The following is a 27491-nucleotide window of genomic DNA, read 5'->3' as shown; positions in this document are numbered from 1 at the left end:
ATTCACCAAGCGTGGCAGTAAATCTAATGTCAACTTTTTTGGGGGGGGGTGCTCTTTCCCATCTCTTGGAATCATGCAAACAAAACAAAATAATAACAACAACCCAGCTTCCCATAATACAAGAAAATTGGGAAAGGGCCTTTAGCTTCTACTCAGTAATTACTGCTGATCTGCTCAGAGACCGAGTGCAAGACCATGTCCCCTCTGAGTTAGATAGTTCTTCTCTTAGCAACCACTTCCTTTGCTCCAAGACTGTCCATGCACTGACCCTATCAAGAGACCTGCTGCTCTTGATGTGACAGAAGTGAAAGAGGTCCTGGCCCTGCACCCTGTATTGGGCTCCCTGCTCAGTGGGGAGTCTCCTGGTCTCTCTCTCCCTTCCCTGCTCATGATGGCACATGCTCTCTCTCTCTCCCTGAAATATATAAATAAAATCTTAAAAAAATGAATTATAATCTTTCGTTTTTTAAAGATTTTATTTATTTATTTGAGAGAGAGAGAGAGTAAGAGAGCATGAGCTGGGGGAGGGGAAGGGGCAGAGGGAGAGGGAGAAGCAGACTCCCCACTGAGCAGGGAGCCCAGCGTTTGATCCCAGGACGCTGGGATCATGACCTGAGTCAAAGGCAGACGCTTAAATCCACTGAGCACCCAGATGTCTCAACTTTCTCTCACTCTCTTTTTTTAAAATTTTTAATTTTTTTGAAAGATTTTATTTATTTATTTGACCTGGCTACCCAGGTGCCCCCCCCCCTTTTTAAAGATTTTATTTTTAGTAATCTCTGCACCCAATGTGGGGCTTGAACTCACAACCCCAAAATCAAGTGTGACACACTGCACTAGCTGAGCCAGACAGGTGCTCCTAAATGTTAATCGCAGCCAAAAACCCCCTCAGAGAAACACCCAAGATAACGTTTGACCAAATATATGGGCATCTTGTGGCCCGGTCACACCGACATAAAATTCACCATCACACTGGGATTGAGTGAGTTGTCCATCTTCAACTTAAATGGCCTCCATCCTCTTCTCCTGTGAGAATCTACATCCCCACAGAGACATCAGGCTGCATTCTTCTCATAAACTCGATGACACAAACCTCTATTGCTTTTGCCTCCGAGTCTCTTCGGGTTCATTCTCCTTGATGGGCCTGAGGTTTAGTTTCCCCCTCTTTTAGTTGGAAAGTCCACAGGAGCAAAAAGCATAAATCGGATTATTTTCTTAATAACTCACCTGTAAGATTCCATCTTACCATATATGTTTTACAGTCTTCTTTCTTTTCTTTCCTCTTTTCTCCTCTCCTTTTCCTTCCTTTGCTCCTTCTTTCCTTCTTTCTTTCTTTTTTTAAGTAGGGGCTTGAACTCATGACCCCAGACTAAGACCTGAGCTGAAATGGAGTCAGATTCTTAATTGATTGAGCCATCCAGGTGCCTCACTGTGCATTGTTTTAACAGCAAACTTAATGTAAAGAATTATTAGAGACACCAAAAAGCCAGTATTTCTTGAGAAAGAACAAAGCTGGAAGCATCATACATCCTGATTTTAAACTATCTTACAAAGTATAGTGGGACATAAAAACAGACACCTAGGGGCACCTGGGTGGCTCAGTGGGTTAAGCCTCTGCCTTTGGCTCAGGTCACGATCTCAGGGTCCTGGGATCGAGCCCCGCATGGGACTCTCTGCTCAGCAGGGAGCCTACTTCCCCCCTCTCTCTCTGTCTGACTCTCTGCCTACTTGTGATCTCTGTCTGTCAAATAAATAAATAAAATCTTAAAAAAACAAAAAAACCAGATACCTAGATCAATGGAACAGAGTAGAGAGCCTACAAAGAAAGAAATGCATATATGACCAATTAATGTATGACAAAGGAGTGAAGGTTATGCAATAGGGAATTAACAGTCTCTTCAATAAACAAAGTTGGAACCACCACATGGAAAAGAATGAAACCAGACCACTATCTCATGCCATACACAAAAGTTAACTCATAATGAATTAAAGACTTGAATGTTTAAGATCTGAAACCATAAAACTCCTCAAAGGAAACCCAGGCACTAAGCTCCTTGACACTGGTCTTGGTGATGATTTTTTGGATCTGACACTAAAAGCAAAGGCAATAAAGGTAAAGATAAGCAAGTGGGACCACACTGATTTAAAGTTTGGAGAAAAGGGAAGCTTCTGCCTTTGGCTCAGGTCATGATCCCAGGGTCCTGGGATGGAGCCCTCCATTGGGCTGTCTGCTCAGTGGGGAGCCTGCTTCTCTCTCTCTCTCTCTCTCTTGCCTCTCTGCCTACCTGAGATCTCTTTCTGTCTCTCTGTCAAATAAATAAATAAAACCTAAAAAAAATTGAAAAAATAAAAAATAAATAAAAACAATGCTGCTATGAATATAAACAGATATCTCTTCAAGTTAGTATTTTTGCTTCCTTTGGATCAATACCCAGAAGTAGGTTTGCTGGATTATACACAGTCGTTCTACTATTAATTCTTTGAGAAACATCCATACTGTTTTCCATAGGGGCTGTACCAATTTACATTCCCACCAACAGTGCACAGGATTCCCTTTTCTCCATATCCACCCCAGCTCTCGTTCTGTTCTTTTTGATCAAAGCCATTCTAGCAGGTGTGAGGTGATGCCTCATTGTGGTTTTTATTTGTATTTCCCTGATGATTAATGATGTGGACCATCTTTTCATGTACCTGTTGGCCATCTGTATGTCTTCTTTGGAAAAATGTCTCTTCTGATCCTCTGCCCATTTTTAAATTTCCAGAAAGAATTGCTGTTGGTGTGACACTCGCAGCACTGTTCAGCAAGCAAGGAGCAGGCCCTTCTACCTCCTCCAGCCCTCCAGTCTCACCCACGTGCCCCGGACTGGTGGATCCTCGTAGGGAGGCACAGTCCACATACAGGTTCCCTGGTCTTCCAAAGTAGAGCATGCCCACTGTAAGCGGAAAAGTCTTCCTATGAAGGAGCGATTACTGTTCATGTACATGGAAACATTTCTGATCCAGATCCCCCAGAAACCACCTTTTCGGTTCTTCTGATACCTTACCACACACCGTGGCAACGGATACACAAAATAAATTGAGATAAAGTCCAGATAACTCACAAACACAATTCAAAGCTCAGGTGGTTTGAGGCTGAGATGCTGAGTGTAGTTCTCAGGAAAGGCGCTTGGTGGCGCCACTCTCTCCAGTGAAGCCTCTGTAACCACCCGCTGCAAAACAGACATTGAGAGCTATTTTTGGTTTTTGCCCTTTGGTTTTTTTTTTCCCCAAAGCAAACATCCTCTTCTGATTTCCTGCCGTTAGCACAAACAGGTAGCTAATGCAGGTCCTTCATAAAAGCGAAGTGGTGTAACGTCAACTTTCAAAAAGTGTGGGATACCGGTACTCGTTTATGTAATAAAGATACGTACTCATTTAATAATAACTGACATTATCCAGCGCTCCCTGTGTGCCAAGCGGTTTTAAATCATGTAATCTAAAACTCTAAGAGGTAGGTGTTATTCTATTGCCATTTTACAGGTGAGAAAATGGATGCACAGGGAGGGTAGTTTGCCAGTCACACCTTGTTGTAGGAATGGAGCCAGGATTTGAACCTAGAGAGCTAGTTCCACAAGCTGTGAGCTCAGCCACTCTGCTAACCTGCCCTGATACCAAACATCATCCGGCCAGGCGGTAGAATAAAATGTTGAGCAAAAACAGACCCAGTTTGGTCCCCATGGAGATGGTGGTGATCTAGTGGCAAAGACCACTTATCCACTCACTACAGATGAAAATGAAGTTGAAACCGTGTCTAGTGCTCCAAGGAATTGCACTGATCGTGACAGACTTCTATTGAAAAGAAAAAAAAAAAAAAAGGAAAGAAAAGAAAAAAGAGGGAATTTGATGTACATAGGGGTTAGGAGTGGGAATGGGGCCAGACCGAGGATGGACTTATAGCCCAGGAGGAGGAGGTTTGTCTTTATCCTAAAAAACAATGGAAGTAAAAATAATAATAATAATAATTAAAAACAAAAAACAATGGAAGTCACTCAAGGATTTTCACCGGGGCCATGGGGATGGGAAATGGTGCACCGACTGGACCCAAGGAAGCTGGTTATGAAGCTGCTCTCCTGGTGAGATACGGTGATGGCGGAGATGGGGAGCATTAGAGGGAGCTGTGAGACGGAGGGAATACTGAGAGGATATGAAGAATGGGAGGTTGGAGAGGAGATATTAAAGGAGAGGGAGAAATCCAGTAGGCATGGTCCCTTGAATGGCGCTGTCATCACTGGACTGGGTGGGGAATGGGGGGAGGTCTGAGCGGACCAACATTGAGGCAGGAGAAAAAGATACATCTCGGACACTGATAGGATATCAGGTTCTAAAGGAGATGGAGGACTAATTTTTCAAAATAGAACTTGATATAGCTGCACTATTGAAAGTATTTGCCACTAGCCACAAGTGGCTATTTAACCTAATTAAAAATGGAAAATTCAGGGGCGCCTGGGTGGCTCAGTGGGTTAAAGTCTCTGCCTTCGGCTGAGGTCATGATCTTAGGGTCCTGGGATGGAGCCCCACATCGGGCTTTCTGCTCAGTGGGCAGCCTGCTTCCTTCTCTCTCTCTGCCTGCTTCTCTGCCTACTTGTGATCTCTGTCTGTGAGATAAATTCCATTAAAAAATAAAAATTAAAAAAAATGGAAAATTCAATCCACATGTGGCCAGTGGTTACCTATCGGACAGGACAGATACAAGATGTTTTAATTGCTGCAGAAAGTTCCAATGGACAGCACTGCTCTAACAACTGGCATTATTTGATGTTTTGTAGTAAACAAAGTCTGTTCATGTTCATCTTTGCCTTTAATCCAGTGTGATGTTGTTGTCTTGGTTTTCTAAGAGTTCGAGGCAATGCTCTAAACATGGACATCTACCATATGTTGTGCTGAGCTCCAAGACAGTTTGACTCAAAATATGGACTGTACCAGGTGCCCGTTTGTAAACTTTTTATGACCTGCTCAGGATAATAAAGTACAGAAATTGAGAATAAGATCTGAGAAAGTTTCCCAGCAAACTGGCATTGCTCCAGTATTTCACTGTACTTCACTTTCACGTAAGTACCAGTCTGTAGTGGATTATTTATTTATAATTTATTTTAATTTACTTTTTAAAGATTTTTAAGTACTCTCTACAACGAAGGTGGGGCTCGAACTCACAACCCCCGAGATTGAGACTCGCATGCTCTACCAACTGAGCCAGCCTGGTGCCCCTGGATTGGAAATTCAAAATGTTGGTCCTTCATTACAGGTGATGAAATGGCAACACTGCTCGATGGCATGCTTTGGACATGCTTCCTGCCCTTCAGGGCTCAGGTAACGATGGGAGGGAGCCAGAGCTGACATCAGGTCTACTTGAGTTGAGCAAACATGGGCATACAGACCTGATAAACATCTGAAAACAATTCAAAAACATGTAAAGTGGGGTACCTGGGTGGCTCAGTTAGTTAAGCATCTGCCTTTGGCTCAGGCTGGGATCAAGCTCCTTACTGGACTCCCTGCTCAGCCAGGAGCCTGCTTCTCCCTCTCCCTCTGCCTGTTGCTCCTCCTGCTTGTGCACACTGTCAAATAAATAAATAAAATCTTTTCTTTTTTTTTTAAAGATTTTATTTATTTATTTGACAGAGAGAGATCACAAGTAGGCAGAGAGGCAGGCAGAGAGAGAGGGAGAAGCAGGCTCCCCACTGAGCAAACAGCCCGATACGGGGCTCAATCCCAGGACCCCGAAATCATGACCTGAGCCGAAAGCAGAGGCTTTAACCCACTGAGCCACTCAGGCGCCCCTAAATAAATAAAATCTTAAAACACACACACACACACACACACACACGGGCACCTGGGTGGCTCAGTGGGTTAAAGCCTCTGCCTCCAGCTCAGGTCATGATCCCAGGGTCCTGGGATTGAGCCCTGCAATGAGCTCACTGCTCAGCGGGGAGACTGCTTCCCCACCCCCTCTCTACCTGTCTCTCTGCCTACTTGTGATCTCTGTGAAAGAAACGAATAAAATCTTAAAACAAACAAACACATAAAGACACTCATTCACTTGTTTATTCACCTGGCACTTACCGAGTGCCTGCTAGGTGCCAAGCACTATACTAAGCACTTGGGATACAATGGTGAACAAGACAGACAAAGCCTTCACCCTTCTGGAGCTCACATCTAGTAAGAGACTATACACGAGTTCACTAAACTAATAAAACGATCTCAAGGAGTGCTCAATGCTGTGGGAAATAAGAGGGACGGAATACGGAGTGACAAGATGAGTGCTGCTGGTTTATAGGGTGGTCAGGACTCTTTATCTGAGCTGAAATTTGAAGAGGGGCACGAACCAGTAGCGCACTGACGGAAGGGAACAGCATTCTGGGTAGTGGGAACAGTCAGCACAAAGGTCCTTAGGTGGGAAGGGGTTGGCTTGTGTAATAGGAAGGCCAGTGCTGCTGCAGTAGAGGAAACAAGGCCAGAGTATGAGAAGCTATGGGGTAGCCAAGAGCTAGATCATGCTACTCAGAGTCGGGATTTTATTCCGAGCGTCCTGTAGTGCCCAAGCAGGGGAGTGAGGCAATAGGATCTGAGTTTGTGAAAGATCGCTCAGTTGTGTGGAGAATGGACTGAAGAGAGACAAGAGGAGAATCTGGGGGACCCACGTGCTGCTGCAGATACCCTGCTGAGAGAAGATGGTGACTTCAACGGGGTGGTGGGAGCAGAAGTGAAGTGGACAGAAGATGAAACAAACCAAGTCTCTGGTGTCCATCGCCTGGAGCAAGAAATTTCACTCGGGATGATTGGAAGAACTTCAGGGGACCTATGAGGCCCCTGTAACTGTATTAAAAAACTTTGTGTCTACATGCTTGAAAAAGGTGTACCTTCCATTAGGATTCATAGGTAAAGAAATAACACTCAAAGTGATAGATATTCTTCATTCACAAGACTCAGTACCTGAGGCCAGGGTATGAAACCATCAGAACCACCATTAAAAGACACCTGAAGCTACAATAAAAAAATAAATTAAAAAAAAACAAAAAAAGGAGGAAAACGGCAAGTGTTGGCAAGTATGTGGAGAAACTGGAAGACTTGTACATTACCAGTGGGAATGTAAAATGGGGTAGCCGCTGTGGAAAATAGTTGGGTGGTTCCTCAAAAGCTAAACATTAGAATGATAATTTTACCGCAATTTCACTCTTACGTATATACCCCCAAAGAACTGAAAACAGAGAGTCAATATGTCCTTGTAGGTTACTGTATATTGCGGCAGTATTCACGACAGCCAAAAGGCAGGAGGAACTCAAGTGCCCCTCAGGTGAGAAATGGATATACCAAATGTATGTATGTTCAACCAGCACATCAGCCTCTGCAGAGTTCTGACACAGGCCACCCCATGCGTGCACCTTGAAAATACTGCTAAGGGAAATAAGCCAGACAGGAAAGGGTAAGTACCGTAAAGCTCAACGTGCATGAACTACCTACGGGAGGCAAATTCATAGAGTCAGAAAGTAGATGAGAGGCTACCAGGCCCACCCAGAGGTTGGGGACCTCTTGCTTATTGGTTATAGAGTTCACTTGTGCTCACGGAAAAAATTCTGGAAACACACTGCAGTGACGGTTGCACAACGCTGTCAGGGTAAATCAATGCCACTCAACTGTAAACCTGAAAATGGGAAAAATCACATCCATCACAGGAGCAAACAGCTGTTTGAGGTGATGTTTAGAGAAAGCTACCCACAGGAGATGATCACGAGCTTGCAGTTACGGGCTAGATTCCCACACTCAGGAAGGAGAGGAAAAGCTCCTGGAAAGCTCTGGGACCCACTTCCCAGACTCTGGAGCCAATGCCTGTGCTGGACTCTTGGCTCGGTGGCCTTGGCGACCTTTCTGTGTCTCAGTCTCCCTGGATGTAAAATGTCCGTACTACTGGTACCTTCTGCTAGGGTTGCTTTGAGGATTAATTTAGTTAATCAGGTAAAAGTCATCAGTTCTCGGGACCCTGTAACTAACTGCTCTGTGTTAGCTACTCTTATTTTTGTTTAACTTTTTTTTTTTTTTAATGGAAATAAATGTGGATTGTGGGGGGATAAAATCTAAGAAAAAAATAAAAATCCCCTAATTCTACTACCCAGTAGTAAGCCCTGCTAACCGTTTATTGCCATTTCTTCCAGAAGTCTCCGTCCGCAAACGCACAGGCTCAGAGCGCCGCCAGCACACCTCCTCCGCAGCGTGCACGCCGCGGCCGACGCACCAAGACAAAGAAATTCACCCAAGCGCAGCGGGACCGGGACTCCGTCACCCCAAACCACCTCCCCGACTGCCGCGTGCGCACTCCACGCTCGGGGGAGGAAGCGTCGCAGGGCCTTCCCCCAAGCGGAAGTGACGTAAGCACATGCGCAGTGACGACGAGGAGGCCGACGGAAAGTAAGGGCCGGCCTGCGTGCGAGCTGGTTTCCGGAAGTGGTGCTGCGGCAGCATGCTTGAGGAGCTGGGTTTAATCGGGACCATAGGTGAAGATGACGAGGTGCCGGGGGATCCTGAGTCTGACTCCGGGGACGAGGAGGAGGAGGTATGAGCCGATCGGGTGGGGGGCGCGGCGGCGTGCAGTCGGGTTTCCGTGGCTGCTTCCGTTCTCCGTGATTCCTCGGGCCCCTGCCCCTAGCTGCACCTCAGCATCCTCCTGCCAAGCCGAAAAGTGTCCTGAAAGGGGAACCCAAGATCTTCCTCGGTTTGGTCGCCACTCGTTTTCCCTCACCTCTGCGCCTGTGCCGGCAACGCGCCGTGTTGTCTTGGCGAACCCAGTCTCCATTCACTGATGTTGAATCCAGGCTCTATGTGATAGAGATCCAGGGGCGAAGCCAGACGTGGTTCCTGATCAGGGGTTCATTCATTAAGCCAGTATTTATTGACGTGGAGGTACCTGTAGGCTACACCTAGTGGTCAGCGTTCGGGACATAGCAGTGAACAAGATGGGCAAGGACACCACTCTTGTGAAGCTTATGCTGGGTGTGAGGCTTACAGACATTGTGTGGTCTGGTGTGGCAGTTACAAGAGGAACAGTGTCATGAAGAAGGTGTTGCACCCTACGAAGATCCAGTCCGGGTGTTGGCCCCGCTGTGGCCCCATCTGCCCGCACACACCTCCACCCTGGTGTCCCATGGCCTCCACGAATTCAGCTTCACCAAAGCTGAACTTGGGTCCCCCTCCCTTCCCAACCTGCTCGGTCTAGAGCCAGAAACCTAAGTGCCATTCTTGACAGCTTCTTTCTCACTTCCCTCCAGTTTCGTTCAGGCTAGCTCAGCTCTTTAACTTCTCCCCCTTTCTCCTAGCCCACCCTAGCCCAGGCCACTGCCACCAGCATCCTAAGGAACCTGGTCTCCAGCTCTTTTTCTTGCTCCTCCTCCCACCCCATTCACTACTTAGCAGCTAGACTGATCTTTTCATTTCTTGAATGGAAAACTATCATTAAAAAGGACTGGAGCGGGGCACCTGGGTGGCTCAGTTGGTTAAGCGACTGCCTTTGGCTTAGGTCATGATCCTGGAGTCCCAGGATCGAGTCCCGCATCAGGCTCCCTGCTCAGCATGGAGTCTGCTTCTCCCGCTGACTCTCCCCTCTCATTCCCTTCTCATACTCTCTCTCTCTCAAGTAAATACATAAAATATATTTTTTAAGATTTTTATTTATTTATTTGACAGACAGAGATCACAAGTAGGCAGAGAGGCAGGCAGAGAGAGAGGAAGGGAAGCAGGCTCCCCACCAAGCAGAGAGCCCACAGTGGGATCATGACCTGGGATCATGACCCAAGCCGAAGGCAGAGGCTTTAACCCACTGAGCCACCCAGGTGCCCCAAATAAATAAAATCTTTAAAAAAAAAAGGACTGGAGCAAATGTGGCCAGTGATCATGCCAAAGTCAAAATATGAAGTGCTGTATGACTATCAATAGTTCAACTAAGTACCTGAGAAACAATATATATGTAATGATTAATAATAACAACTTTAGGGTGAGAGTTCTTATGAGACTTCTTAACTCAAATGAGGAAAAAAAGGTCAGTGTAGCATTTTCTAGTTCTCAGAAGCCATAATTCAGCCAGTCTTCCTTCCTTTCCGGTTTTTAGATGTATGGCTTTTTGTCATTGGTTTCTAACTTCATTGAATTGCTGGAAGAGAAGAGAGTCTGTATGATATTGATTCTTTCAAACTATGTGATCAGTTTCAGCACCTACTCCATGTTTGTTCAGAAGGTGCACTCTCTAGGAGCAGGTGCAGCTCTGTGTTCACAGGAATGAAGCTTGTTGATTGTGCTTTTCAGATTTTTTACACGTTGTCTTCTTAACCTGTCAGTTACTGAGAAAGCCGTGTTAAAATCTCCCATGACAGTTGAAGATTCCTGTTCTGTGTTCTTTCATCTCAGCTCGTAGTCATCCTGCTTCTCCCTCTTCCCAGGGCCCCATCGTGCTGGGCAGAAAGCAGAAAGCCTTGCAGAAGAACCGCAGCGCCGATTTCAACCCTGACTTCGTTTTCACTGAGAAAGAGGGGGCATACGATGGCAGCTGGGCCATGGCTGATGTCATGAGTCAGCTCAAGAAGAAGGTGAGATCAGACAGTGATAGGCGGTTCCAGGCCGTGGGCTTAGGGTTGGACGGTAGGTTTCGGGATGTAACCGCACTGCCTTTTGCCACCTGTTTACATTCAGCATATGCTGGAACTCTTGGAAATACGAGGTGTAGTTTTGACAGGGTGGGGAGAAGCAGTCGCAAATAACGCCCAGTCTTGATTCAAACCACAGTGTAAAACGTTGCAGCAGAGATTCATTACAGACCATTACAAACACATTAATTGATCTACAGATGATATTTTAAAGTATCAGAAATATCTCATTTCTTCGTTAGAAGAGGTCCATGATTGCTTTTCCTGAAGGAGGGCATGGCGAACTTAGATTAACTTTAGTATATATATTAAGGGAGATCCTTCCTGATATTATACACACTAAAATGTGGGAGGCAAAAAAGGTTTTAGAGGAAATCTGATAATCCCAGTCTAATGGTTGAAGAATACCAAGTATTACATACAAATTGCTTGACTTAGAAAAAGTTGGGCATATTTATGTTAAAATGGTCTCTTTTTTTTAGGTGTTTCCTCCTTGTTTTGAATACTAGAGAGAAAACTGTGTTACACGAGTCTGTAACAAAGAGCAGTCTTTTGGTCAGCCCCACAGATACTGTCATTCTGTCACTTGCCAGGTGATGTCATTGTTTAGGTCCCTGTTTCCCACACAGAATAGCCAAAGCTGCCACAAATGTCAGCATCATCTACTTATTTGCCAAGATCCCTTGTTTTCCTTTGAGTCTGCTGGGCGAGCTAGAAGATGCATCCACATTATTTTCCATTTCATGGGCCTCAAAGAAAAATACTTTACTCCAGACTCTGTTGGTGTTCTGATTCAAATGAACTAGCATAGCCTCTTCATGGTCACCTGGACAGGATTTCTCTCTGACTTTTTTCCTTTTCAGTATTTTTTCCGAGAATGCCAGAGAAGTTGTCCTTTTTCAAATTAATTATGAGGTGTTTGTTCCTCCGGTCCATGTTCTGAGGAAAGTTCACTCTAGGTTCACTTTACAGATACTATGTTTGTTCCGAGGTCCTGGCATATAGACCCCATGTAATTAAAAGACTTAGTCTTATGAAGCTTACAGCCCAGCAGGGTCGAAGATGAGTAAACAAATAATCACACAGTTAATTGTAGTTGTGGCAAATGCGGTGGCAGTTCAGGGTGCTTCGAGCGTATGTAAAGGAGGCCTGCCGTCGCTTACCCTTTCTAAAAGTTAGAGCAGTATCCAGCGTTACTGGAGTTTGCTTTGATTTTGGCATTTAATTGCCAGGCTAAATTCTGTCTGATTGGCATGGGGAAAGGTTTTTCTAAGTAGCATTCAGATATAAATGGGACATCTCTTGGTAATTCTTTTCTTCTAAATGGTAAACACCTTCTAAAATGTGGATGTTCTTCTTAGCTCCAGGTAAAGATGTTTTGCACTTGACTATTTATTTATGTTGTTCTGTTGTTGTTGTGGATAATCTGCAGATTGATGCACCTGTCCAAGGACAGACAGGCCCCTTCTATATTAACACTGGAGACCCAACCCTCACAGAAGATTTGCTCTGTCTCTTTCCCGTGTATATACTTCTTATCCATCTAATCTTTATTGCAGAGGGCAGCCACTACATTAGATGAGAAGATTGAGAAAGTTCGCAAGAAAAGGAAAACAGAGGTGAGAAAGCAAAGCAGGTACTTCTCTGTGTAAAGCCCTGAGCTTGGCCCTCCCCACACGACCCCACCATTTTCCTTTAAGCCAGAGTTGGGAGTGCGGCGGCGCAGACGGGCTTCTCTGTGTGTCTGTCGGTAAGAGTCACTGAGTCCACCGAGCGCTCCGCGCAGGCTGGAGGGCATGGTATTACTCTTCAGAAATTCTGGATTTCCTGCAGTTCGTGGTCGCCTTACTTTACTGTGATGTATTCTGCAGGATAAAGAAGCCAAGTCTGGGAAGTCAGAGGAGAAAGAAGCAAAGGAAGGCTCGGAACCAGAACCAGAGGAGCAGGAAGACCCTGACAGGAAAGACGAGGGCGGGCCAGAAGAGGAAGACTCCGAGACCGATTACTCGTCCGCTGAAGAGAACATCCTCACCAAAGCAGGCAGGCGCTCCGGCTGCCCTGTCCGGAATGGGGACAGGACATGGGAAGGGTCTGCCTTTCCTCCGTAGGATTCTCTGTGTTCTTCTACCCAGTCACATTTAAGAGCTCCCTGCTGGACAACTCTAGCTTCTCTTTTTTCTTGGGGTTTTGTTAGGGTTGTTGTCCTTTGCCAACAGACCATTCCCTTTTCCTCCTTCCCAGCCCCACACAGGGGCTGGCACCTCTAAGAGTCAGACTTATTGGGGGTGATAGATCCCCTACGTCCCACCTCAGATGGGCCCAGCCACCCAGTGGGTGCTCCGTAAATATTTCTGGCGGAAACGAGTGTGCAGGCGTGATCATAGAGTGCAGTGGGTTAGCCTGGTCTCTGGCGAGCTTGCCGCACGGTGTCCTCACTGTCAAACGAAGCTAAGGACAGTTCCCTCAGGCTGTCGTGTGGTTTCAGTGAGGCGTCCACAGAAAGCACTTAGGACAGCGGCTAGCAGACTGTAAATGCTCAGTAGGTACGAGTGCTGATGGCCAGCTCTGCTTTTCTCCATAGATACACTCAAAGTAAAGGAGCGGAAGAAGAAGAAGAAGAAGGGACAGGTGAGCATGAGCGTGGAGAACAGCGTGCAGCTGAGCTTTGCAGCCTGACAGGATTTTAAGGCCAGTTAGTTTCCTTGGGCACGTTTTGCTGAATTCTTGTTCTGTCTTTTGACTCTCTGGTGTAGGAAACAGGAGGATTTTTTGAAGATGCTTCTCAGTATGATGAAAACCTCTCTTTCCAGGACATGAACCTTTCCCGCCCTCTTCTGAAGGTATGGTTTCTCTTGGCTACCATGGGATTATTGCAGTCACCCCTTAACTAGGCTCTGCCCTAAACTGGGCTCTCTGCCTCCCTAAATTCACACTTGCCAGGCAACCCTCTCAAAAAGTTCCATCTTGGGGTGCCTGGGTGGCTCAGTCATTGAGCGTCTGCCTTTGGTTCAGGTCATGATCCCTCGATCCTGTGGATCGAGCCCCACATCAGGCTCCCTGCTCAGCCGGAAGCCTGCTTCTCCCTCTCCCATTCCCCCTGCTTGTGTTCCCTCTCTTGCTGTGTCTCTGTCAAATAAATAAAATCTTTTTTTAAAAAGTTCCATCTTGACCTATAAGGCCTTGCCCTTTCTGGTCTCCTCTGGTGATGTCTCCTAGCACTCATTCTGCTCTGGCCATCTTGGCCTCCTCCTTGGCCCTCAAACAGGTTAGGCATTTTCTTCCTCAGGGCCTTTGCACTTACCAGTTCCTCTACCTGGAAGGTTTTTCCGGTAATCTGGTTGTGGTGCTCCTCACCTCTTTCAGGGTTCTACTCTGTATCCTCTGCTCAGTGAGACTTTCCCTGACCCTCCTGTAAATCATACTTGTTCCCAAACCCCTTGACTGCTGTGGTTTTTCCATATGGCATGTGATGGTGTTTGGTCTTTTTTTCCTACCAGATTGTAAGATTACCAAGGGCAGAGTCTTTATTTCTTTGGTTTTCTGCTGTATCTCAGTGCCTCGGGCAGATCTCCCACGTAGTAGTCAGAGTGGGTACTCGATGAATGTTTGTAGAATGAATGACTGGGAGGGACTGAAGCAATCACCACCTGTGTGGAAATGTGCCTTGTTTGTTTCATGCTGAGACGACTCCTCCCCATCCTGTCTGTTCCCGTCTTTTGCTGTAGGCCATTACAACCATGGGCTTCAAGCAGCCCACCCCAATCCAGAAGGCATGCATACCTGTGGGTCTGTTGGGGAAGGATATCTGTGCCTGTGCAGCCACTGGGACAGGTAAAAAGGACAGTGACTTGGGGGGTAGGGAGAGGAGGAGGCAGGAGGAGGATATTCAATCTACAGCAGGGGTCTAGGTTGATTTACCCAAGGGCCACTTTGCTAAATACTCAAACATAAATTATAATGCAATAACACCATATAATCGTATTAACTTCCCTTAAATCTCAACATATGTTTTCCTATTTCTTTTTTTTTTTTAAAGATTTTATTTATTTATTTGAGAGAGAGAGACAGTGAGAGAGAGCACGAGCGAGGAGAAGGTCAGAGGGAGAAGCAAACTCCCCATGCAGCTGGGAGCCCGATATGGGACTCGATCCCGGGACTCCGGGATCATGACCTGAGCCGAAGGCAGTCGTCCAACCAACTGAGCCACCCAGGCGTCCCATGTTTTCCTATTTCTTTAAGTACTCTTTATTTTTTAAAAATGGTTGTATAGTATCCTATTATATAACTGTGTCTATCCTGTAATAAACTGCACTAATATACAATGTTATGATTAACATTCTTTTCATAAAATCTTTACTCCTATGACTGGGGATTATGTATAAATAAAGGTGGCCTTCATGAGATCCCCTGAAATCTGTGACCTGTAACTATCCTCTTAGGATATCTCTGTGATATGATCTCTTGTTGCTGCCATGATAAGCATAAAGACTTTTAAAAATTTAAGCAGGGCAGGGGAGAGGGAAAGGGAGAGACAGAATCCTTAAGGAGACTGCCCTCTGAGAGTGGAGACCAATGCAAAGCTCTATCCCATGACCCTGAGATCATATGGGATCTAAAATCAAGAGTTAAAGGCCCAACCAGCTGAGCCACCCAGGTGCTGCAGTAGGAGTAAAGATGTTATGAAACAGACTTTCGTCATGGTGTTTTATATCCGTACGGTTAATTATAGAGTAGAACTAGTCACATGAAAGAATATTATACAACCATTTAAACGTAAAGAGTATTTAAAGAAACAGGAAATGTGGTTTTTGTTTTTGTTTTTTAAGTGATCTCTACACCCAGCGTGGAGCTCAAACTCATAACCCCAAGATCGAGAGCTGGATGCTCTACCACCTGAGCCAGCCAGGCGCCCCTGTTATGCTTTTTTTGAAAAGGGATTACTGGGGTGCCTGGGTGGCTCAGTGGGTTAAAGCCTCTGCCTTCGGCTCAGGTCATGATCTCAGGGTCCTGGAATCGAGCTCCACGTTGGGCTCTCTGCTCTGCGGGGAGCCTGCTTCCCCCACCCTCTCTCTGCCTGCCTCTCTGCCAGCTTGTGATCTCTGTTAAATAAATAAGTAAAATCTATTAAAAAAAAGGGGGGGGGATTACTGAACAGAATATATAATGTTACTACATTAAGTTTTCAATTTTTATATTTCTGTCCATTAAGAAAAATATTGATAATCTAGATTCCATTAGGTTAATGTTTATCTTTGGTTGGCTGAACTGTGGGTGATTTTTATTATTTTTATATTTTCTTATATTTCTCGCATTTTTTTGCATGAACCCTATAGTCTTAAAACCAGAAAAAAAGCTTTATGAAAACATAGCTTTATTTTCCCTTGAGCGGATATGTAGGTCTTCTGGGCCCAGGTGAAAATCTGAACCTTGAAGGGAGTGAAGCTCGTGTCTCTGTGTTCTGCTGCCTTCTCCTCCAGGTAAGACTGCTGCTTTTGCCCTGCCTGTCTTGGAGCGGCTGATCTACAAACCCCGCCAGGCTCCTGTCACGCGCGTGCTCATTCTGGTTCCCACCCGAGAGCTGGGCATCCAGGTGCACTCAGTCACCAAGCAGCTGGCTCAGTTCTGCAGCATCACCACCTGCCTGGCCGTGGGTGAGTGTCCGGCGACCCCTGAGAGCCCGTGAGGCGGCGGTGGGTGTGCCCCGCCGTCGGAGGATGATGGGTACCAGGAAGGCCTTCCTATGATTAAACCCGCTTGAAAAACCGGATGAGGTGTTTTCAGAATACAGAGTTCGGGGGAGGGGAGAGGGTTTCACTGACATTTAACCAACCTTAAAAAAATGAAACTGCAAAATTCAGGGCAAAAAAACCTTGGTATTGAACACATTTAGGACGTAATTTCTGCTTTGTATGAATAAAGAATCAAACACTTGGGGCAGAATCTTTCTGATGCTGTTCTGTGGTGCCGTTCTCCAACCTTCATGGAACCCTCGCTATGCAGCGGGAGGGCGAAGGTGATGGAGAAATGACTGGCTTCCGCAGCTGCTTCTGTCAGTCCTTGGGTGTTTGAATCCTTCTGCTCTGAAGTGCCTTCTTGCCTTCACCTTTTTTCACACTTAGCACAATTGTATTGAGATAATTTGTCTCTCCCAACGTCTCCTAAAATCCATCCAGGCGGGGCCTTTGTCAGTCTTGTTTTCAGCTGTTTCCCCTGCATCTGGGTGGGGCATGGCAGGGCCCGGTCCGTACTGTTGAACCTCGGACTGACTCGGCCGCCCGGCGTGGCTCGTCCTCTGCAGGAGGCCTGGACGTGAAGTCTCAGGAAGCAGCTCTGAGGGCGGCGCCTGACATCCTCATCGCCACCCCAGGCCGGCTCATCGACCACCTGCACAACTGCCCTTCCTTCCACCTGAGCAGTATTGAGGTGCTCATCCTGGATGAGGCTGACAGGTACACCTGAACCGGTGGGGCCCCAAGTGCTCCGGGGTCCCGGGGGCCACACCCACAAGAGAACCTGCCTGTGCACTGGTTTTCATGGATCTTGCTAAGGCTGTGTGTGCGACGCCAGTTCCGCCACTCACATTTGGACATCTGTTCATCATTAGTCTGGATTACCCTGCTTTCTCTTTCTCTGGGATGTGATGGTTAAGAGGGAAGGTACATCAAATTCTGGCTCAGCCATTTCCTGAGATTTGAAAATATTATTTAGATTTTTTTAAGAGATTTTAAAAAGTAATTAATTAATTATTTTTTAACAATATTGTTTATTTGACAGAGAGAGATATCACAAGTAGGCAGAGAGGCAGGCGGTGGGGGATGGTGAAGCAGACTCCCCACTGAGTAGAGAACCCGATGCGGCCCGGGATCATGACCTGAGCCGAAGACAGAGGCTTTACCCCACTGAGCCATCCAGGCACCCCTAGAGATTTTTTAACTAATCCCCATACTCAACATGGGACTCGAACTCACAGCCCTGGCATCAAGAGTAGCATGCTCCACCGGCTGAGCCAGGCAGGTGCCCTTGTTACTTAGGTTCTAGAACAAATCTCTTCTCATTTGTAAGTGAGACATAAGAACAGTCCCCCCACTCCTGGTGTTGAGGATTCCAGGAGCAACACAGCAGAGTGCCAGCGCACGGTGAGGACTCACCAGACGGCCTCTGTCACTGTGGGAGGGGCCTCCCTCGCTCCCTCTGCTCTCATACGGGTCCCCTCTGCTCACCCTTTCCTTCTTGACCAAACAGAATGAACCTCAGTGAACTGGACTCGTGATCAAAGTGGGGGCAGGGGAAGGAGGCCACAAGCCCAAAGCGCATTCAGGTTTACTCTCCAGTTGAAGCATCTCCGAGCTAAAGAGGTCTGGGCTTTTGACCCCATAGGCCCATCTCCGTGCGTGGCAGCTCCGTCCTCGCAGTGGTTTGGGCCAGAATTCTTCGCCTCGCGCTTGTGTCCTCGTCGCCCACCCACGGAGAACGCGTGGGGAAGTCCTGTCAGCGCAGCCCCACGGAGGGACTTCTGCTCTTGCTGTCTTCTCTGCTCAGAGTGACCTGTACCTTCTCGTTTCTGTTCCAGTTGTCACATACCCCAAGGGCCTTTGCTGGCTACTGTCTGCAACAGTTCCTGCTTTCCATTCTCTGAGGTGCTATGCCCCCCCAACCTCCTACATTGTCACCCAAATGCCCGTATGGTGCTTGTGACCCTCCTGTCCCCTGGGGCCCATTTGTGAAGGGCTGGCTTTGTGCTGCTTGCTGCTCTGTGCCCAGGGTTGTGTCTGCTATCTAGCCCATGCTCAGTAAGGGTTTGTTGGATAACTGACTGATTCCCCCAGAGCAAATGAACCGTTCTTGAGTCACGAGGGAAGTCAAGGAGATATTTCTGAGCAAAGGGAACATGATCTGGGATTGAGGTGTTAAATGGGAAGGGAACTGTGGTCTTAAAAAAGTGTTAAGGTCTCGGAAGACCAAGAAAGGCTGTGGGTGTTTCCTGTTAGGGAGATCAAGGACCACGACCGCTGAACGCGGTCCGTGATGCTTGCTTGGAGCCTGAACTGGGGGAAGAAATACTGTGAAGGACTAAGGCAGCTGAGCAAGTCGGAGTCAGTGACCCTACTGAGTAGTTTTACCTACACAGAGAGGAAGGGTCCTTCACAGCAAAGAGGACTGGCCGATACCACTTCAGTCATGTGGTCAAACTCACCTCAGTGGTACTGGGACAGACGGACGGTCTGTGTCTCCCGGTGGAGAGGGAAGTGCACAGCCGCACATTCTTGGCGCGATGAGTTACCGAATCCAGTCACTGGGAAGTGAACAAAGACAGAATGTGAAGAAGCTTGAGGAGACGTCTGTAGATTAAGGGAGACTAAGGAAACAGGATAACCAGCGTAAAATAGAAACTTTGGTTTCTTGGATTTAAAAAAATGAAAAGATAGCTATAAAATGACATTTCTGGGACAGTTAAAGATATCTGAATTTGGACTGTTTCAGGTCACTCAAATGTTTGGGGTGTGATAATGACATGATGGTCATATTGGCGAAGGTCCTTTCTTAGGGAATGTGTGCCGAGATGGGGTAAGGTGTAGTGATGTCTGCTACTTATTTATGAATATTTCAGCAAAAAGAAAAAATAAGATAAAGCAGATGTGGCCAGATGCTAGTGCTTGATGAATCTTGGTAAAAGGGTAAACCAACAATACAAATACATAAGTAAATACATAAAACCAGTTACAACGTTGGAACATCAGCTTGGCTGATGTTTTCTATCCATCGCTGGGACAGATGTGAGCTCGTCCCTTCCTCTTGATTTCTTGTCCCTGCTCTTCAGGATGCTGGATGAGTACTTTGAGGAACAGATGAAGGAAATTATCCGGATGTGTTCCCACCACCGCCAGACCATGCTCTTCTCGGCCACCATGACGGACGAGGTGGGCCCCAGGAATTCTGCTTGGTGGGGTGAAAGCAGGGGACCCAGGTTGGGCTGCAGGGGGTTGACTGAGGCAAGCAAGGCTTGCCTCCGCCCCTACTACCTACCCCACCTCCTGGCAGGCAAATGAGCATCCCTGTGTTTGTGCTGGGCAGGTAAAAGATCTGGCTTCTGTTTCCTTGAAGAATCCTGTCCGAATATTTGTAAATAGCAACACGGATGTGGCCCCCTTCCTGCGGCAGGAGTTCATCCGGATCCGGCCGAATCGGGAAGGGGACCGGGAAGCCATCGTGGCAGGTGAAAGCCCAGGGAGGAACTGGGCAGGGGGAGCTGGACTCCCTTGTCTGCTGGGGGGGCACACTGAAGCATCTGGGTGTAGCCTGGCACCTCCTCTGATGGGCTCCACTGACCCCTTGTGTGGTCCTGCCCTTAGTGTGCTCTGCCCCTTTGGCCATGGATCCTTCCTCCCTGTCTTCTGTCACCTCACCTCCCTCCCACTGTCTGGTCCTCCTTAGGGCCTATAGAACACCCAGCCATTTCCCTCACAACTGCCTCTGGCTCTTGGTTCAAGCTGCTGCTTTTCTTGCCTGAATTATTGCAGTGGCCTGGATTTGGCTCCTACTCCCAGTCTTGTCCCTTGGGGATGCGTTCTCCACCCTGCAGTGATGCGTTCACCACAAGTGAACATTCACTCATGTTCCCTCCCTGTTTACAACCGTCGGGCGTCTCCCGTGGCTCGCAGACCACAGTGCGCACTCCCTCCTGAGTGCTGTACTACCCTCTGGGACCCCACCCCTGCCTGCCCGGAGTGCTCAGCCTCGGCGTCCAGCCATACCCTCCTGCCTCCGTTCTCTCAAACCCACCAAGCTTGTCCCGCCTCGGGGCCGTCACATTTGCTCCTTGTCCTGCCTGGAATCTCCCCCCACAAATCTCAGGAAGGAGACAGCCCTGTCATTCAGCCTAACATCACCTGTTTAGAGAGGCCAGCCTTAAAGCTGGCTCCCCATCTTCCCTTCACTGTCTCACCCCCATTGTCACCCTTGGGAGCCGGGAATCGGCTTCTCTTCTATGCCCTGGAATGTGAACCTCATGAGGCAGGGATCTTGCCTGTCTACCCCGCTGCCAGCCAAGCAGCCACTTAACAGGCGCAGAGGGGATGTGTATCAGGTGCTTCCGGCTCACTCTGCTCTCCCTCCTGCCCCCCCAGCTCTGCTGACAAGGACCTTCACTGACCACGTGATGCTCTTCACCCAGACCAAGAAGCAGGCCCACCGCATGCACATCCTTCTGGGGCTCATGGGGCTGCAGGTGGGCGAGCTCCACGGCAACCTATCACAGACGCAGCGGCTGGAGGCCCTCCGGTAAAGTTCGGGGGGCTGAGGCTCCCTCCCATCCTTCAGCGAGGGCTCTCCTCACTGAGAGAGGGAAACACCACCCAGAGGTTATGTTAGAGCGCTTGCAGGGGTTGCAGATGGCCCGGTCCCCCACTGTAAAGGTACTTGTGCAGCTGCCGTAGGGTTATGTCTTAGGTAACATGGAGAATTCCTTGCACCCTCGCAGAAACCGACACTGATGCCCCAGGGCTCGAGTGTTGGAGCTGCTGAGTGGGGCCACAGCAGGAAATTCCGACTTGGGAAACAGCACATGTCGTGTTCTCTGTAGCTTTTCCAGAGCAGTGGACCAGACCTGGGTCTGTTAGGACGAGATTTGTTATCAAAGCCAGAGCCAGCCTCCGTTTCTTGAGCAAGTACTTTGCCATGTCCTGTTTTCCATGTGTTTGTTTTTGTTTAATTCTTGGAGAATGGAGTCATGCCTGTAGGCCTGGAGGGATCCTTTAGAATTCTTCACTTATCTGCATTTATCACAGGCAGCTGAAAGGTATTTTTTTAAAGAAAGGCTGCTTTGAAGCCTGAGACATGTGCATATGCTCCTTCCTACAGTCTAGCTCTGTGGTACCGGAACTTTTAAATTTGTAAGAATTGGGGCTTAAGGTGGTACAAACCTATGTTTGTTCTGCGTTACAAGATGTTTAAGGTGTTGTGGGTGTATCAGATGGTCTGACATTTAGGATCTCGTTTAGATTATCACTGTGACGATCTGTACTCTCCTGCTTGAATCCAAAAGGATTTGTGTTCTCTCTGCTGGCTCCGCCTCTTGTGGAGCTTTTCTGGGGTTGAGTATCCAGGTGAACATCTGCTTGTGGCTATTTCTAGGCGCTTTAAGGACGAACAGATTGACATCCTTGTGGCCACAGATGTAGCAGCCCGTGGACTTGACATTGAGGGGGTTAAAACGGTGAGCAGTCCATCTTCCTTGAACCTTTGCTGGGAGTCTTTTTGCCTCCTTGTGTCCTGTCTCTCTCCAACCTCCAGGTCTGACTTTGACCTGACTTGGACCTATTTTCCAGGTAATTAACTTCACAATGCCCAATACCATCAAGCATTATGTCCACCGGGTAGGGCGAACAGCGCGGGCTGGTCGGGCTGGGCGCTCAGTGTCTCTGGTGGGAGAAGAGGAGCGGAAGATGTTGAAGGAGATTGTAAAAGCCGCCAAGGCCCCCGTGAAGGCACGGATACTTCCTCAAGGTGAGGCACCACTGTAGCAGCTCAGGGCGGTTGGGGTGGGCAGGGCAGGTCCTAGATCAGACTCTGGGACAGAGCCAGAGCAGAGTGAGAGGTGGTAGTCGTCAGGATCCGAATTTGAACTCCAGTCCTGCTACTTCCTTGCCGAGTGCCCTTGTGCTGGTTGGTTTCCCCTTGCCCCTCGGTGTCTCTCTCTGTGTGAAAGGGAACGATGACAGACTTAGGCCTCGAGTGCCTCACTCGTAGGTTATTTTCCAATCTTTGGGAAGAGAAGGCTTCTTGGGGCAAAAACCCAGTCAGCACCTACTTGTTCTAGATGTCTTTCATTCATTTCCTTCTCATCAGTAGGGTCGCATTCTTTTTTTCAATTTATAAAAATAATATATATTCCGTATTAGAAATTAGTAAATAAAAGCCAAAAGGTAATTGCTTGTGGAAGAGCTCACCACTGTTACATTTAGGCACATATCCTTTGAGACCTTTATTCCATTCATACATGTCTTTTTTCTTCCATTCTTTTCATTTTCACTTAATTCATTCCACCAGCTAGCAATAATTGAGTACTACCGGGTGCCCAGTGCTGTTTATTCTATCCTAGGTATTAGGAATATAGTAGGAAGCAAAACAGCTGATACTCTGTGGGGAAAAAAAACAATAAATAATGAGAGTAGATGTGATCCAGAATGACAGAGGAGGAGAGATGCTGCTTTTGAAAGCTGTTCAGGAAAGGCCTCTGAATAGATGGCATTTGAGCTGAGTCCCAGGTAAGAATGAGGCAGCCGTGAGTGGTCTGCGGACAGTGTGCCAAGCAGAGGAAACCAGGGCAAAGCCTCAGAGGCAGGAGCAGACATGATGTGCGAGTCAGTGAAGGAAGAGCCAGAGGGCCCAGGGCACGGGGAGCAAGGGTAGAGATTGAAACGCCGAGAGGTAGGCAGGGGACACGTGTAGGAGTTTGAAATTTATTCCAAGAGCAGCGGGCTCTTTGGGGACTGGACGGGGGCTTGTTGTGAAGCAGAGAAGTCACCCATAAAACCCCCCAATTTTCTGTTGTCACTAAATACACATCTATGTTATTTGCATCAGTTACATAATATTTATGCTTATTTAAAATTTTTTGTTGTTCTCTCCCTTGAGATGTCATCCTCAAATTCCGGGACAAGATTGAGAAGATGGAGAAGGACGTGTATGCAGTTCTACAGCTCGAGGCCGAGGAGAAAGAGCTCCAGCAGTCGGAAGCCCAGGTGGGGCTGCCTGCAGGGTGGGGGCCCGCAGGGCCTGGGCGGGAAGCGGGCTGCGGCAGCCTCTGTCCATCGTGCCTGGCCGAAACCCGGGGTCAGCCACACGAGTGCCCTCCTGCAGCTGCCGAGTCACATCTTACCAGATGGCGCTGTCACGGCAGCCATCCTTGTGCTGTCTCCACAGATCAACACAGCAAAGCGGCTCCTGGAGAAGGGGAAGGAGGCACCGAACCACGAGCCTGAGAGGAGCTGGTTCCAGACCAAGGAAGAGAGGAAGAAGGAAAAAAGTATGTTGGAGAGTTCCCTCACAAAGCTGACCATGGAACTCTAGAACTCAGCAAGGCCACTGCTAGGTCTGTTCCCGAAGAACTGAGAACAGGGACTCCGAGGCACACTGTGTGCTGGGGTCCACAGCAGCATTAGTCATGGGAGCCACGGGGTAGAAGCGACCTATGTGTGTCGGCAGACCAACGGTCACACGGATGTGCGCCCATCCCATGGAGTGCGGTGTAGCCGTCATGGAGTGGGTGCACGTCGCAAGGTGAACCGAAGTGAGGTGATCCAGACGCAGAAGGACAGGTAGTTATGGCTCCTCCTCATAGGAAGTAAATCCGGAGATGCAGAAAGTAGAATAACGACTACCAGGGCTTGTGGGGAGGGAGTCATGAGTGGCTACAGATGTATTGGTAGTGATGAAAAAGTCACAGAAACAGGTCACAGTGATGGCTGTGCAATACTGTGCACATGATAAATGCCACTGAATTGTGTACTTAAGAATGGGTAAGGGCGCTTGCGCGGCACAGTCAGGTTGTGTCCAACTTTCAGTTTCAGCTCAGGTCATGACCTCAGGGTTGTAAGTTCGAGCTCCGCACAGGGCTCCATGCTCAGCAGAGTCTGCTTAAGACTCTCTCTCCCTCTGCCCCTCTCCCTGCTCTCCCTCTCTCTCAAATAAATAAATATTAAAAAAAAAAAAAAAAAAGAAGAGGAAGAATGGATAAAATGGCAAATTTTATGTTTTATCTATTTTGCCACAATTTTTTAAAAAATAGGTCAGGAAGAGATTTGTATGTGTTCCCTGCCCTCCTCAACCTCCTTTTTTATCACACAGATACACATTTTTCTACACCTTTTTTCAGGTTAGTTTTATAGCTTACATTTTATACAAGCACATACATACCTGCCTTTTTTTTTTTTTTTTTTTAATGGCTGCTTGGTCTTCCATCATGTGGGTAGATTATAAGTTATTTAATTAATCCCCTCTTGAGGGACATTGAGATCGTTTGTAATCTTTTGCTATTCTAACCGTGTAGTGAGTTAACTCTACAAATGCCCTTTCACCATTAAGCAGGCGCATTTGATTTGCAAGATAAATTCCCAAAAGTGAAATTATAGGCCGGAAGATAGGTGCATTTATTATTTTGTTAGGGATGCAAAGTTACCCTCCAAAGAGATTGTACCAGCAGTTTAAGAAATACTGCCTATATCTGATGGGACAAAAAGTTAGGGTGCAGGCATGTTAAATTTCTGGGTTAAATATAGTCCCAGCAATATGGCGGGAAGGTGGGGGGGTATGGATGAACCATACCATCTTTCACAACATGGTGACGCATGCCTCAAGTGGATTAAGAGAGAGCGAGCGGAACAAGCGCGGTAGCGAGATGGAGAGGTAACCGCCAGCAGAGGATGTGACTGGCTGTTTCTCATTTTGAACTCTTACGTACCAATTTAAAATATGTGTACTGCTTTTAAAAAATGATGTAAAACGGTACCTGGAATCTCGTATTCTCTCGTCATCCTAGTTGCCAAGGCTCTGCAGGAGTTTGACTTGGCCTTAAGAGGAAAGAAGAAGAGGAAGAAGTTTATGAAGGATGCCAAGAAAAAGGGGGAGATGACAGTAAGCGGCGGGGTGCCTGCCGGGGGGCATGGTCAGCCTTCGTGGTCTGTTCTGTAATCACGTCCTTCTTTCTAGGCAGAGGAGAGGTCCCAGTTTGAAATCCTCAAGGCGCAGATGTTTGCTGAGCGGCTGGCCAAGAGGAATCGCAGAGCCAAGAGGGCCCGAGCAATGCCTGAGGAGGAGCCAGCAAGAGGCCCTGGTAGGCAGATGGGGAGGGGGGCCCACAGGAGCTGGTAGGAACGTTCTCCCTGAAACTTGTGCTTCTGGTCAGGGAGAAAATTGGAGGGATAATAAGAGCCCATCTTTTCTGAGTAATGTGTGTACCAGGACGTACAGTTACTTTTGTGTTCCCAAGTGGTGAAGTGACCCCATGGTCAGTGGGGAGAGCTAGGACCTGAACCCAGGCCTTTCTGACTTGAGCCTAAGTCCTTATATCCTGCTCCTTAGAGAAGCAGGTCAGGGGAAAAAATTAGTGAAGTCAGTCTTCAGCTCGTTTCACATTTCAGTGGTTCTTTTCACTTTGGGACTCTGCAGCCATCCTTTGGAGTGGTTTGTCTCGCCTGCCACTTCTCAATTCCTCATCTGTTTTCTGCTGGGATCCAGTGTGTCTTGTTGCCATTTCAGTAAATCATCTGGCCGGAGCATCCACTGAACTCGGAACTGTTAACCTGGGCTTAAGGATAGGATTTAGGAGCTTGGGCCAAAGAGGGCCATTCTAACCCATTCTTCCTGTGCACAGCCAAGAAACACAAGCAGGTGAAGAAATCTGTATTTGATGAAGAACTTACCAACACGAGCAAGAAGGCCCTGAAACAGTATCGAGCTGGGTAGGGTTTTAAGTCACCATGGGGCTCTTTGTATTTTGAGCAAAGCTGTATCCCTTCTTCCTCCTCCTGCACTCCCCAATTCCCATATACTTGTAGCTTTAGAATATATAGTTTTTTTTTTTTTTTTTTTTTTTTTTAAAGATTTTTATTTATTTATTTGACAGAGAGAGATCACAAGTAGACAGAGAGGCAGGCAGAGAGAGGAAGGGAAGCAGGCTCCCCGCCGAGCAGAGAGCCCGATGTAGGACTCGATCCCAGGACCCTGAGATCATGACCTGAGCCGAAGGCAGCGGCTTAATCCACTGAGCCACCCAGGCGCCCCTAGAATATATAGTTTTAAGGGTTCCTGTCTGAACCACCCCTACCCGTCCCCTACCCCCAGCTAAGATCGTCGCGGGATCCCAGGGTGAGAACAGGAGAAAAGTATGAAGGCTCTCCTGTCTTGGAGGTGAACATTTCTAGTTCAGAAATAGACCTTTCTCTCGGGAGAACTAGAAAGGCAGAGGATCCTGGTTTGCTCTTAGGAATGTGTTACCCTCCCCGCCTCCCCCCGCCCCCCCCCGCCCCCCCTAGTATCCCTTGGGCTGGGGTTGAGTTGGGGATAGACGAAGCTTCCACTCTCACTTTAAAGCTGGGCCCTGACTTCCACAATCCCGTATTGTCGGGTTGAAGCACCAGGCTTAGAACCTCACACCCTGAAAATGGTGCCTCCGTGTTGCTGCTGCTTCCTGTGGGAGCTGGGTAGGGGCGACAGTGAGACATGTCTGTCTGTCCAGCTTCATTTCAGCATCTCATCTTCTTACCTGCAGCCCCTCCTTTGAAGAAAGGAAACAGTTGGGCTTGCCCCACCAGAGACGAGGAGGAAACTTCAAGTCTAAATCCAGGTAATGTTTGCCATTTTGGAGGGCTGGAGGCTGTGCTGTGCCTGTCCGGGATTGGACCTCCCTTGGGAAAGCACCTCCTTCCTCTTTCTGGTTTTGAGAGTTGGTCTTTTTTTTTTTTTTTTTTTAAAGATTTTATTTATTCATTTGACAGAGAGAGATCACAAGTAGACAGAGAGGCAGGCAGAGAGAGAAGAAGGGAAGCAGGCTCCCTGCTGAGCAGAGAGACCTATGCGGGACTCGATCCCAGGACCTGGGATCATGACCCGAGCCGAAGGCAGCGGCTTAACCCACTGAGCCACCCAGGCACCTGAGAGTTGGGTCTTTCTTTACTCTGTGGATTTTCTTTGTAGGTACAAGCGGAGGAAGTAGCTGTGTTGGCCTGAAGTTTGTGGGGCAGCCCTTACCTTCCTTGAGGAAAGTCATCCTGGTTTGGTCTCTTCTCCCCATTTATTAAAAAAAAAAAAAAAAAAAAAAAAAAAAAATTTAAA

The 27491-nt window shown here is 47.6% G+C and overlaps 1 protein-coding gene and 1 long non-coding RNA gene across 3 annotated transcripts in view; one reads left to right on the top strand and one right to left on the bottom strand.

The window, feature by feature from the left end:
- The window catches only part of LOC131807488 (uncharacterized), a 19066-nt gene extending 10651 nt beyond the window's left edge, over positions 1 to 8415 (bottom strand). Inside the window, exons 1-2 of the long non-coding RNA XR_009344512.1 lie at positions 8162 to 8415; positions 1247 to 3209 (exon numbers count right to left, since the gene is read on the bottom strand). This is a non-coding gene — a long non-coding RNA (uncharacterized LOC131807488). The remainder of the gene's footprint in view (positions 1 to 1246; positions 3210 to 8161) is intronic.
- Positions 8413 to 27491, top strand: DDX27 (DEAD-box helicase 27). Of its 2 annotated transcripts, XM_059132878.1 has the most exons (21): positions 8413 to 8581; positions 10458 to 10604; positions 12221 to 12280; positions 12533 to 12701; positions 13243 to 13289; positions 13415 to 13501; positions 14387 to 14492; positions 16139 to 16312; positions 16960 to 17110; positions 19480 to 19579; positions 19734 to 19875; positions 20786 to 20939; positions 21792 to 21873; positions 21986 to 22163; positions 23295 to 23401; positions 23583 to 23685; positions 25198 to 25292; positions 25368 to 25491; positions 26032 to 26119; positions 26929 to 27003; positions 27354 to 27491. In XM_059132878.1, the coding sequence occupies exons 1-21, from the start codon at positions 8489 to 8491 to the stop codon at positions 27370 to 27372; spliced, it is 2301 nt and encodes a 766-aa protein (XP_058988861.1). In that variant the 5' UTR covers positions 8413 to 8488; the 3' UTR covers positions 27373 to 27491. The 2 variants fall into 2 exon arrangements, 1 of the variants encoding a protein (XP_058988861.1); XR_009344510.1 differs by lacking the exons at positions 26929 to 27003; positions 27354 to 27491 and adding an exon at positions 26435 to 26881 and having other exon boundaries at positions 26032 to 26211.

This window comes from Mustela lutreola, chromosome 9 (genome assembly GCF_030435805.1).
Source record: "Mustela lutreola isolate mMusLut2 chromosome 9, mMusLut2.pri, whole genome shotgun sequence".
Taxonomy (NCBI): Eukaryota; Metazoa; Chordata; class Mammalia; order Carnivora; family Mustelidae; genus Mustela; species Mustela lutreola.
The sequence above is the reverse complement of the archived record's forward strand: the minus strand, read 5'-3'. Positions and strand labels throughout refer to the sequence as shown.